At 37.2% G+C, this 12,388-nt stretch overlaps 2 protein-coding genes across 4 annotated transcripts in view; one reads left to right on the top strand and one right to left on the bottom strand.

Moving 5' to 3' along the window:
* Window positions 1-12,388, bottom strand: part of RPS24 (ribosomal protein S24) — a 229,759-nt gene that overhangs the window by 93,176 nt on the left and 124,195 nt on the right. The window lies entirely within an intron of this gene.
* Window positions 1-12,388, top strand: part of DLG5 (discs large MAGUK scaffold protein 5) — a 106,384-nt gene that overhangs the window by 35,643 nt on the left and 58,353 nt on the right. For all 3 annotated transcript variants that reach the window (XM_064662577.1, XM_064662578.1, XM_064662579.1), the window contains exon 2: window positions 4,759-4,827. In XM_064662577.1, coding sequence (XP_064518647.1) covers window positions 4,759-4,827 — 69 coding nt within the window. The remainder of the gene's footprint in view (window positions 1-4,758; window positions 4,828-12,388) is intronic.

Here is a 12,388-nt window from a genome sequence, read left to right on the forward strand (position 1 = left end):
AAATACCCAATTGAAGGTTTTTTATGAGGTCAGAATTTAGCATCTGAACGTCACACAGTGGCAAGAAATTACCGTGTCGTGTGGTTTTTGACAAACCTGGCTGCATAGGCTGCCAAGAAAAGAATAGCATCAGAGGCAGAGCATAGGAGACCCGTGTGGTTCTAAGCTCCTTGGGCAGTTTTATTTGTTGTAAAGGCAATGGGAACGTTGCAATCTGGGTCATTTCCGGTTTGAATCGAACTTTGTTGCTTCCCCCCCACCAGCAAATAGGACTCCTGCCAAAGTCAACTTGGTTTGGTGCATGGAGATGTGGATAAAACAATGTTTGTCATGCTGCCCTCTCATCTGGTGCATTGGATTTCCATCAGAAAAATCATTTGCTGACAAGAAGCTGAATCAGCTGGCAGTCCTTGCACTGGGAAGGGAGGTGGGAGGAAGAGCACAGTTTAATTAACAATGGAAATTTGCAGGCAGGGAGCATGGAGGGTTGTTTACATCATCCTTGAACACAGAGGTGTAGCAGAAGAGATTTGTGCAGGCAAAGCACTCCTTCCAGGCTCAGTCCTACTTAGAAAACATGCTTAATTCAAGATTTGGCCATACTGCAGATCTAAATGCAATCTTTAGAGATGGATGACCTGCCAAGAGCTGTGTAGCTGAGATCAGAGCAACCTCCATCCTGTGGGATGAAACAACTAATGTTCCTTGAATAAACCCCTAGTTCTTCACACACTGCAGCAGGTTCAGTATAGTTGTCTCTTTGGCCTGTGTTGAAGGTGTGTATCTGAGGGAGTAATTATTCTTATTCCTACACAGTTGTTTAGTTAATATAGTGAAGTTTGGAAGATGAAATATCTTTCTTTGAGTTGGATTATAGATAAGGGGGGAAGAAAAGAATTAGTGGACTGAAAGCATATGTGCAATGAGTTTTGTGTGTCTTGCCAGTACAGTCCCCTTGGGTACACTACAGTTTAAAGCCATGAGCAGAGCATGCATATGTGTATTTGTATAGAGGAGGATGAGAAGTTTCTGTGCAGCCACAGCAATTCTGTCAGTCAGTTTATCTCCATATAATGAAATTTGAACAGAGTGTGTTTTTTCTCACAAGTCATTCAATAATATCCTAGAAGATATCATACTTGATCCTTTGTACTGCTTTCTTACTGAAGGGATCAAGTTCAAGCTTGCTTTGGAAGCTTTACTTTGAGCTTATCTGACTTGGATTTTTTTAGTCTCTCCTTGAAGTACAAGTGATGGCCAGTGTTACATGGTGTTTCACAATTCAGAAGTTAGAAAGACAGAAATGTTCCACTTTAATTTTGTGCAAATAATTTAATTCCATCAGTCTGGATTAGGCACTGCTGATGAGGATATTGCTGGTTTAGACAGTTGGTGTCTTCTTAGGACATGTAACTCTTCTCTCTTTCTCCTTTTTTATTCCTCTTCCGGCGTCATTGTCTCTCTTAACAAGGAAAGAAGGTATCACTGTTTCTATGGGGCTGTTGTGTGTAAGATTAAGGCAAATTGGAACACAGTTCTCTGTTGTCCCTGGAGTTAGCTTCCACATTAAGCAACTAGTTCCTTTCCTGAATTTGTGATTTTTTTTAAGTGGCCTTCCTGTTATCTGATTAATAAAGACAGTAATAACTCAAAGAAATTTGATTTGCCCTAATTGTTGAAAATAAAAGGAAGTGAGATTCTTAAGGTTCTCAAGTATCTACTGAAGCAGTTTCTAAATCCCTCTGCCCTGCCAAAGCTGTTTCATACAGCCAGGAATTGATCCAAAGCTTATGTCTGGATGAGTAAAAAAGAAAGCAAGTCTGCCATACAAAGACAGGATGCTTATGCTATTTTCCCTCTCTGTATGAATGTGTGTCTGTAAAAGACAGGTTTGCTTTTTGGGTTGGTTGGTTGGTTGTTGTTGTTTGGGTTTTTTTGTTGTTTTTTTTTGTTTGTTTCTTTGTTTGGGTTTTGGGTTTTTGTTTTGGTTTTTTGTTTGTTTTTTTGTGTTTGGTTTTTTTGTTTATTTTGGTTTTGGTTTTGGTTTTTTTTTTAATTTAAGTATGAGTAGATTCTGCTGTGTTTCTTGGAATCCTGTCATTTCAGGTTGTAATTTTGAACTTTAGGAACATGTCAGCAGTTGTTTTAAATCAGTGCATTGAGATCAAATGTAGCAAGTTTTAGTACTGTGGGACTTCAATATGCAAGGTTGAATACTAGCAGAAAAATATTAAAGTCAAATATTTGGAAAAGTATGGTGAAAGGCATGTGCACTCCTAGGTGTGAAGTACTTTCAACATTTACTTTAAAAAGTATTCATGGCTTCTTGTTAGGTTTAGTGTTCTGAACTTATTTTTTGTACAGTTTGACAAGATGGACAGTCAAAGTGTTAAAAATACGAAATAAAGCGAAAAATTGTTTGGAGGCATGTGGTTTTGCAACAAATTTTTTTAAATACCATGGTTGTGTAGCTCATGAATAAACAGTGTTCTGGTGCCTTTCATGGTAGAAACTACCTTGGGCCTTTTTCCTTGCCTTTTGACATGTATCTGAATTGCTGTTGGGATGATTTTGAGTGTATTCATTTATGTGAGGAGGCATCCTATAGAGTGGGGGAACACTGTCTTGGAGCATTTACAGGTACCAATGATGTATTGCTGGTTTGATCAAGCAGAATACGCCAAGTACGATGCCACTTTAGCCTGGATTGAATATCAGATTGAATATCATGGATGTATATCAGTACAGTACCTAAAGACAAATTTTAATATTGTGAAACTGTGTAGAGTCCTCTGGTTATTGTTTCTAATGCTTATTAATACTGCTTCTGATGAGAAAGGTTGCACATGTCACAGATAATGGACTCATATCCTGTGTAGTTTAAAAACAAACCAAAACCAGACAAATGCTGCTAGATTTGTTGTTGTTGTTGTTGGAAGTGAGGAATTATGAATGGGTCAGATGATTCCTCCCCTCTTCACAATTGTAGGTTTTCTTGATAACATGCCATGCATACCGGATCTTGCATTTACAAATCTCAGCTAATGTTTTAAAAACATTATTATGGAGAGTCATATTTCTCCATTGATGAAGTCAGCTTCACAAAACCTTTCTGTTCCAGGGAACAGATTTTAACTCATTTTAAGTCCTGGCTCAGGCTTGTAGTGTGCAGGAAAAGAATACAGAGAGGATCAGTGCGTCTTGAAGATAAATAGAAGAAAAATCAGTTAAGATGATGAAATTTTGAGTCTTTCTCCACTCTTAAAAGTGAAAACAGCTAACAATCAGTGAAACTTCATTTAGATGTGGAACTACTATGTAATCTTTTAGAGGAAGTGGGCAATTTTGCCTTAAGTTGCCAAGTATAATCAAGTGTCACTTCTTGGCACAAGACTTTGTTTTGCTTGAGTCCCACGCAGTTTTGATACCATCTCAGTACACATTGTCTGTCATAAAGATGTCCTACTTTGTTTAATATATTGATCTGGTTTTTTTAGCTTTCCTTATTATTCTAATCTAAGTTCAGGCTGCAAGAAATACTGCAAGTAAAATTAATGCAGAAATTATTTTGCTTTTAATAAGCTTTAATGAAATAAGAATACAGCCTAAATTATTATTTGCAAATATTGGAGATGGAAGCAAAAATACCCAGCAGATTTTTTTCTGAAGCCAGCCACTGTGACAGTGACAAGCTTGTCATATATGTTGTTAGTAGAATTATTTTATCACATCTTGCCTTTCCTTCATCTAACATCATGGTATTTACAGATGTCATGTCTTTCTCTAGTACAAAGCAGAGGAGACGAGCAAAAACTAGGATTTCTTTCTTATTTTCTAGCCTGTCCTTTCTTCAGTCTATTTCAAAGGTAGATCCATACAGATAATCTTCTCAGCTTTTATTTCCTAAAGAAACTGAAAGAAAGGAAGGAAGAAATACTGGAATATAAGAAAGAGAGGCTATAGGAAAGCCAGCTCCTGAAAGGATTGAAACTATCTGAGCTTGGCTGTTGTGAGGACAGGTTTCACATTCTGGCTAGTGCTGAAAAGGGACCAAATTTCTAATGGCTTTTGCACACAGTCATTCCCTGTCTTTACTATGGTGTGTTTATCCTGTCTGTGAGGGATGGTGGAGCTGTTTAGTTAATGTTTTGAAGTAGGACCTGTTTTTCTAGTTCTTCTGGTAAGTAAAATCTAGCATACTTCTAAAATAGCTAAAATGAAAGGCTTCTCTGTCTGTTGATCTATTAATACATGAAAAAACTTGCTGCTTTGTAGGTCCTTGCTTTTAAAATTAGATACCTCAAGTTGCAAATGGATGCAAGCAAATTTTACTTACAAATGAAGTGAAATTTTCTGAATGATGTTTGAGGATAAGAATACAAATCAATTACACAATGAATTAGGAGTTGGTACATGTAGAAACATAAGAAACCAAAATAGATTCTGACTATTGTCACACATAGTCTTCCTATTATAGACATGATGCTGTATTTTCAGTGTATCTGAAATAACCAATGTATCAATACTTGAATTAATTTTTACCATTTCATCCAAAATGATTTTCTACTCAGTGCACAGTGTAACGTTAATTTACACATTATACTTTAGCTATTAGATTTTTATGCTTCAGTGGTGTGCGTTCTCTCTAATTTAGTGTGTTTGACATCTGCAATATCAAGGAAATGGATCATTAGCTTGGCTTGAGGAGAGGGAAAGGGGGAAAGAAAGTAATACTGTCTTTATTTTCCTGATTTTTAGGGTCTACTTACAGTGTGCTGTCCATAATGCCTTCTGACTCTGAAAGCAGCAGTTCTCTGAGCAGCATTGGTGAGTAAAGTATTTAGCAACTTGTTGAGTGTGTCTTTGGGAGAACAAATTTTTAAGGTTTTCTCTGGTATTCTGGTCATAAAATCAAATAAGTTGAACTATAAGATGTAAATATCCGTCTTCATCTGGAAAAAATATTCTTGTTTTGTACAGGGCAAGCTGAGCCTTTTCATGATGGGCTGCAGTTGTTGCCAGTAAAATCTAACATTGAGATACATTAAATCATGTAACTGTGCTTTGAGTTACTTAGTGAGATGATGTAAAAATGGAAATGTTGGGTTTATACAAGTCTGTGCATATAAATATATATATAGGCATGTGTATATGTGTATGGATGTATTTTTGTAGATGTGAAAATTGTGGTCAGAGTCAAAAGCATCACAGAAATTATAAATAATGTTAGCCAAGGCCATGGCCTCTTAAACTTTTGAAAGTGGCTACAAGCTTTAATATTTTTGTTTTCCTGCATGCAATTATTTGCTTCATTTTCTCTGCCTTGAAAATCATTGGGAAAGACAAAATACTCAGAAAAAAATTGGAGGTAAAAGAAAGGGTATTAGAGGTGTTCTGTCCACAAGATGATCTTGGAAGAGCTCTATTAGCTGTCAGTTTTCCTCATCTTTCTTTACGTATACAAATACATTCTACTGTGAAATCCATTTCCCCTGGATGGGGAATGCAGGCTCTTGCATTTTTAAGGTTCCAATCTGTGGGCATCTGTAGGCTTCCCTGACAGCACCAGGCAAGTCAGTTGACTGTTTAGGGATGTGGGTAGACATCTGTTGCAGTCACTGAGTTGAACTTTTAACTCCAGCATGCAGGAACAAGATTTTAGTGTTGACTGAACTATTTGCTGAAAACACGGGAAGCTGTGACACGTTAGTTTGATTTTAATCAAGATCACACTTGTATGCTATTACCTGAAGGAAGGGTAGGTGTAATTTGCTATGAGTAAATTGGGGCTGGAAATTGGAAGAAATAAGTTCCTAAATTTTGAAGACAAGCAGCCTCAAAAAGGAGCCTTCCAAAGAAGGAAGTTCTTCTAAGGTGAAATCCAGTAAGTTTGTGGGATAATGGGATGAAGTGATGGCTGAGATAGGAGAAATGCAGGTGGTCCTTTCTAGTTCTGTGTTCCTGATTTTAAAAAGGAATGGTACACTTAAATCTTTTTTTTTTTAATGTTCCTTCTCAAAAACTTTTGTTTGTATTTTAAGATATCGAAGTTCATACTGAATTTGGATCTGTGTACTTGACATAAAAAGCTGTCCTCAGAATTGATATATGCCTTTGGAGTGTGCAGTAATCAAAATTATTTATAACCTGAAAATTAAGTGCCCTGCTATTAAACAAAACTTGTGATCTACTAATCTCCATAATTTTGTTTTATTCAAATTATTTATGTGTGTTAGGAATTTAATATTTAATAAATTAGCAGCCAGGGGAATTCTTTGTTTGAAGCTGGCATGTTTATTTTATGGTATGGTTATAGACTTGTTATTAATGAGTATGGTTTTTTCCCCCAACCGTTTTCTCACCCTCACATCTTGTTCTGCAAGAGACAATATTTTTTATGTGATATTATATCAGTAGAAAAATTGCTAACTAACATATCCTAATAGGCGTGTTTGCAAGTCACTTCAAAGCTGGAGTCAGATTATTTTAATACTGACTAATTTATTGAACGACAAACCATCATAACTAAAAGCACTTGCATGCCAGCTCCCCTAAGGCTTCATATGACTTCTTTGAATGGAATCCCGACAAATACTGAGGTGCTGTAGCATTTGAGGAATTTCATATACATCTTCCCCCCACTCTGTCCCCCATTCACTGAAATAATTTTCACAAGGGTAGTTCTGTGCAGTGGAAGTGGTAAGTTTAGCCTGTGAAATGAATGCATCAGCAAAAGAAGATAAATAGCTCATGGTTTGCAGGCAGTGTAAGCTTTAGAATATGTTCAGTTTGATATTGATAGTTATATGTACACACACATGTAGAGAAATGAATGAGTTCCCCAATCATGTAGACCTTCCTGACAGGATAGATAGGGGATCTGTCTTATTATACCTGAGCTCAAAACACTGGTTTCAGTTAATACCTTGCTTCTCTTTGTCAAACAGCTCAGAAACAGATTGAGGTATATGACAGAAATGAGAAAGGTATTGGGGCCACTGATTATGCCCAGATAAATCATCAGAGAATTAGTCTTAGTGTCATCAAACTATGAGAGAGAGTACAATCTTTCATTTGTAATGTTTGGACTCGATAGTTTGTAAATGTAACTAGAGAAGAGAATGTCCATGTGCTTCATCTTCTCTTCCCAGCCTTACTTACCCTAGCTAGTGTTGGAGATGGTTTCTGCTGCCAGCATTCTTAATTAAATGATCTTTTTCTGAAATACTTCCAAGTAAGCCAGGAAGTTGTGAAATGGAGATGATGCTACATGTTTTATGGTTATCCTGGGTTTCTGAGTTAATTTATGAAGCTGATGTATATAACAATAGCCTTATTTTTCAGAAAAAGACCTTGATCTAAATATCTAATCTTAGAACTAAATATCTAATCTTAGAACTAAATAAGGTGATTGTTCTTAAAAGATAGTTCTGAGAAAACATGTACTGAGTCTCAGTCAAATAAATAAAGCCTGGTGTTAGGATTTAGAAAGGAAAAGATGAGACAACATCATTTTATTACTGTATAAACCCATGGTGTGCCCAAGTCTTCACTATATTTGCAGTTCTGATTGTCTCATTGAAAGCAGAGTGCAACAAGCTTGGAGAGCAGCAGCATAGATGAAGACTTATTGAACAGCTTCTGTATGGGGAACAAATGGATCTGCTGGGGTTCTCTCAGTCTTCAGTAACTTCATAGTCAGTACAAGAGGAGAGCAGGGAGTGATGTAATTTGCATAATGTGACTCAGAGATGAGCTTAATGCTAGTCTATTCCGAGTACTGGGTTGCCATCCAAGCTTTTTTTCTCTTTTCCTGCCTATATGGGCTTGCAGGGCACAAGGGATGCAAGAAGAATGAACTTCCATCCTCATGTGCATGTGATAGCATAAGCAGTTGAGTGGAAGCCAGTTTTCCCACCTGTGTAATAGCAGGTTAGCAGCCTTGGAGAAGAAACTCCTTTGTAGTTGTATTTGCCTTTTTCATTTGTATTTGTATGTAAATAAAACCTCAGAGTGACAGCATGCTTTTCATGCATATTTTCCTCACTATTCACAATTAGTTTAGATGACAATATTTTATTTTTTTTCTTTTGCTTCTTTCCTTTTCTTTCCCATGTATTAATAAAGTTCTTGTTGTACATGTAAAATAGGTAGTTTTGATGGTATAGAGAGTAAATGTTCATGGTTTATTTCTGAAAGAGGTCCAATATAAACTGCTGCAATAGCATAGTACTGCCATTGTCCTTCAGCCCCACCTTTGTCCCCCCAGAGGAACAAATCCTTATTAAATCCCTATTGTCATGGTCTCTCTCTGTATTTCCTTTCTCTTTGCTCTTGGCTAATGACAAAGATTTTTGTGTGTAAATAGAAGCATCCTTCTTCTGCTCACTCCCCATGCCCAGCAGACTCTCTGAATGGAGCTACAATCCTGTGTCTCTGACATCAGAATATTTATGGAGATTCAGTGCCTGTCGTGCCAAGCACGGAACAACAGTGTCACTTAGGAATTGGATAGAAACCAGTAACAGAGCTATATGTGACAGGTGCTGGCTAGTCTCCCACTTGACCAGTCATGATAATGGAGAAGAATAGAACACAGAATCAAGACCCTGTTTCTAAAACAGTTAAAAAAAAAAGAGAGTCAGTTTGTATAGTGCACTTAGTCACTTGACATTTGATGCCACAACAGGATTATGCTTTAGAATTGAGCCATTTTTTACCTCTCTTAATATCATAATGATGCTTCAGAGTTTCCCTTTAGTGCTTTTAAAAATGTGGGTTTTCTTCCCTTCCTCAATGCACAGATGTTTGGGTGTTGTTTTGATTTGGTTGGTTTGTTTGTTTGTTTTTAAGAAATGTTATTTAATGGAACCCAGCAGTTTGCATCCAGGAGACAGGCTAGGGCTCTGAGAAGATTCTTCACAATAGTTTTTATTATAATTTTTTAATAGGAAGGCATTGCATACTCTTCCATTATTTGAAAATATACTAAGTTCCTAATGAGAGGTTTTTTGGAATGGAAAAGACCTTCCATCTTTTCACATGCATAAATTTCTTCTTTCCACAGCCGGATCTCTTTGCATTGTTTTGATTACAGCTGTCAATCTTATGTCCTCTTCATTCCATGTTGCATATTATGACCTTTATCTTTTAACTTTTAACAGACTATTATCTTTCCACCTGTTCAGTTCTTTGCAAACAGTGTCACTTTTTCATCATAAGTATTTTTTCTTACTCTTCTCTGTTCATATCACTGCATTTTCCTGGGGGAACTTAAAAGGAATCGTAGAGTGGTTTGGGTTGGAAGGGACATTGAAGATCATCTAGTTTTAACCCCCCTGCCGTGGACGTACCAGTCTGTAACAAACACCACCATTGGCTCTACAATTTTATGCCTTTTTCTTGCAGCCATCAGGTTGTCATATATCTGTCTCCACCAAGCTTGTCCAGCTTTGACTTCAGCTGAGAGTATTCCTTGCTTAACACTTTATTAACTTATCAACCTGACAGGCTATTTACAGATAGTTTTTCACTAATTGCAGTTCAGGTTGCTCAATCTGAGAGCCTTAATTCTTACTCCAAAGCAAACACTACCACCCTCCCAGCAGGTTCCTTCCCAACAATGTCTAATTTTTCATTCCCCATTTTCATGTTGGCCATTTTGACAAGTGTCCTTTCATGTTGTTGTGATTTCAGTTTATTGCTTCATACTTTCTACAGCTGTATATAACAAAGGAATTGTTTTCACTATTCATAGGAACAGTTCAGTTGCAGGTGTGGCTTATGATGCTCAGTCAGTCATAGACAAACACTGTCCTTGTCTGAAAGAGTTATTTATTTCCCCCATGACAGCCTATAGGAATCTCCATTTTATTTCTTGCTTTTTTTTTACTAACACAAAGTTTGTTTGCTAAAGACACCTCAACAGTTAATACATACTGATGAAGGGACAAGTGACAATGTTACACTTGCTAGAAGGCCATGAATGAATAAGAAAAGGTAGTAGGAGCACTACCAGTAGTCCACATCAGAATCTTTTTCTGTACTGCAGTAATTGCCTTTGACTGTCCACCTCCTTACCCATCAGCTTCTCTATTCAGAAGTCCTTTTTCTGTAAAATTTGATCTCAGTGATTGAATTAAAATTCTGTCTATAGATTTATTTCCAATGTAGTAATCTACTGGTTTAGTTTACTGGAAACAAGACTTTTAACTTGGGAAATGAACAGTTTCTTCCACACACCTAAAGTAACTTGACTCTCTTATTTTACTCTGTTCATGAACCACGTAGCTCTAGCTAGGATTGATCCCTAATCTCTCTAACTGATTTTCAATGTGTTTGTTAGTAACCATCTTCTCTTAATTAATAAGCATTCTGAATAGCTTTACTGTATTATCACTGTCTTCTTTGGCATCCATTTTCAGGCAGCTATGGGTTGACATGAGTCATGCAAAGGGTTCTCTCAACTTATGTCACTTCAGAAGTACTCAAGATTCCTCAGTGGACATCATGCCCTGTTTCAAAAAAAGGAATGGTAACGATTAGAAGGTTTACTTTGATCATGTATACTGATGCAGTGTTGGAGAAGGGGCAGTAGTGTTTTTGTGGTGAGAGAGCTACTAATGAATAACTGACCACTTGCTATAGTATCTTCTTCACATTTGTCAACTCCCTGGAGGAATTTCTGAAGATTTGGTTAGTCTGATTCTGTTCCACTCTGATTTGAATGGAAATGCAGCGTGAGAATACCCATCTCCTGCACTCCATCTCCTGCACTCCTGCACATTCCTGTCTGGAATGTGGTGTCTTTCACTGCTCCCTGAGACCCTTTATCAGTCTGTACATTCAGGAAATCCTTTTGGTGTCAGTGGTTTTCTTTTGGGGCTGTAAAGTGATATGGTGAGCCAGTGCTCACAACTCCTGCAGGAGAAGGTGTGAAGGACAGAGCACTGGAGGAGTCTCATCCCTTTGGTTGGTGTGCAGTGGTTGATCATAGTCACTGCAATTCAGATTGGACACTGTTGTGTAGGCTGTGCTTTCAGTACACAGTTGTAAGCCTGACAAAGGTAGGGTTTGAGCCAGGGAGCTACCACATATTCAAACCCAGAAGCTTCAACTGTATTTTCCTTGATTACAGTAACAGATTTTACTCTCAGTTGTATTTTAACCCAGCAAAGTTCTGCAAGGATGTTTGGAATTGATGTATCTGCCCTCCCCCACCCTATTCCCCCCTGCTATTTTTGAGTATTAGGTTGTAGATTTCCTTTCATGTTGACCTTTCTAGAATCACTGTTCAGTTCTTTCTATAGTCTTAAACTTACTGAAGTTGAAAGTTTGTTTTAGATGCTGCTGGCTCTGTTTAGCTTGTTACATTCTGCATTAAAACAATATACTGAAGTGCTACGCATTCTTTTGTCCTTGCATGTTACATGATCCTCACTGCTTTCATAACCTATTAGGTTTTCTGTCTGTCAGATGAAACTGTTTCCACAGTTCTTTATTTTACCTTTCAATTTCCTTTCCTCAGTGTACCGCTGTTTGGTTTTACTAATGTTTTATTTCACCTGCTTGCAATTCTGTTCTGTGCTCTCTGCTGTTTCAAGACCACTTCAAAAGACATATCTGAAGAAATGTATCTAAATGATAATTTCTGATATGTAATCCTGTTCTATCCTCCATAAATTATTGAAAGAAGGTAAATATTTTAGAATGCATTTTCCTACAGCAGGCATAAGTCTTTCCTCTTCACCCCTTCCCTAGCTTGGGGAGAAACCGTGTTGTTCATGCTTTGCAATACATGTTGCAAGTATTTTTTTAACATTGTCTGTCATGTTTTACAGAGCTATAGAGAAATAATATTCTGAACATCCCTGTTGATTTTATTTTTTATGAAAGAAAACAATGAAAAAGGCTTGACTGTACAATTAGTCTCCTGTTTGTTTTCAAGCAAGAAGGAGCACAAATTTATGAGTTTAAGAAAAATCATTGTAAAATTCAGGGTTTCTACTGACTGGTGACAGATTGCCTTTTGAATTAATTGAATCCATGATACAAGTGTATTTCTCCAAGTTGTGGGGCTTATCAAAGCAGACGAATGAGTTATACTTGGCAGGACATGCAGTAAATGCCTTTTCAGAAATCCAGGTTATCTGAGAAAGCAGGTGAGTTACCAAAAGGTGGCATCATTTGGATAATGGAGAGTTAGCCTTTAGGCTCATATGTCTTAAGACCAGTTTGAGTGGTTAAAGTGCAGAAAGGGAAGTACTTCTCTAAAAAATAGGCAGTCAGATGGAAAAAGAATACAAAGCTGGAAGCACAGGTCACTTTCCTTCTGCTGCATCGAGATGCCAAATGTAGCTAAAGGATTTTAGCATTCAGCTATAAAAAC

Source organism: Pseudopipra pipra, chromosome 8 (assembly GCF_036250125.1).
Source record: "Pseudopipra pipra isolate bDixPip1 chromosome 8, bDixPip1.hap1, whole genome shotgun sequence".
NCBI lineage: Eukaryota > Metazoa > Chordata > Aves > Passeriformes > Pipridae > Pseudopipra > Pseudopipra pipra.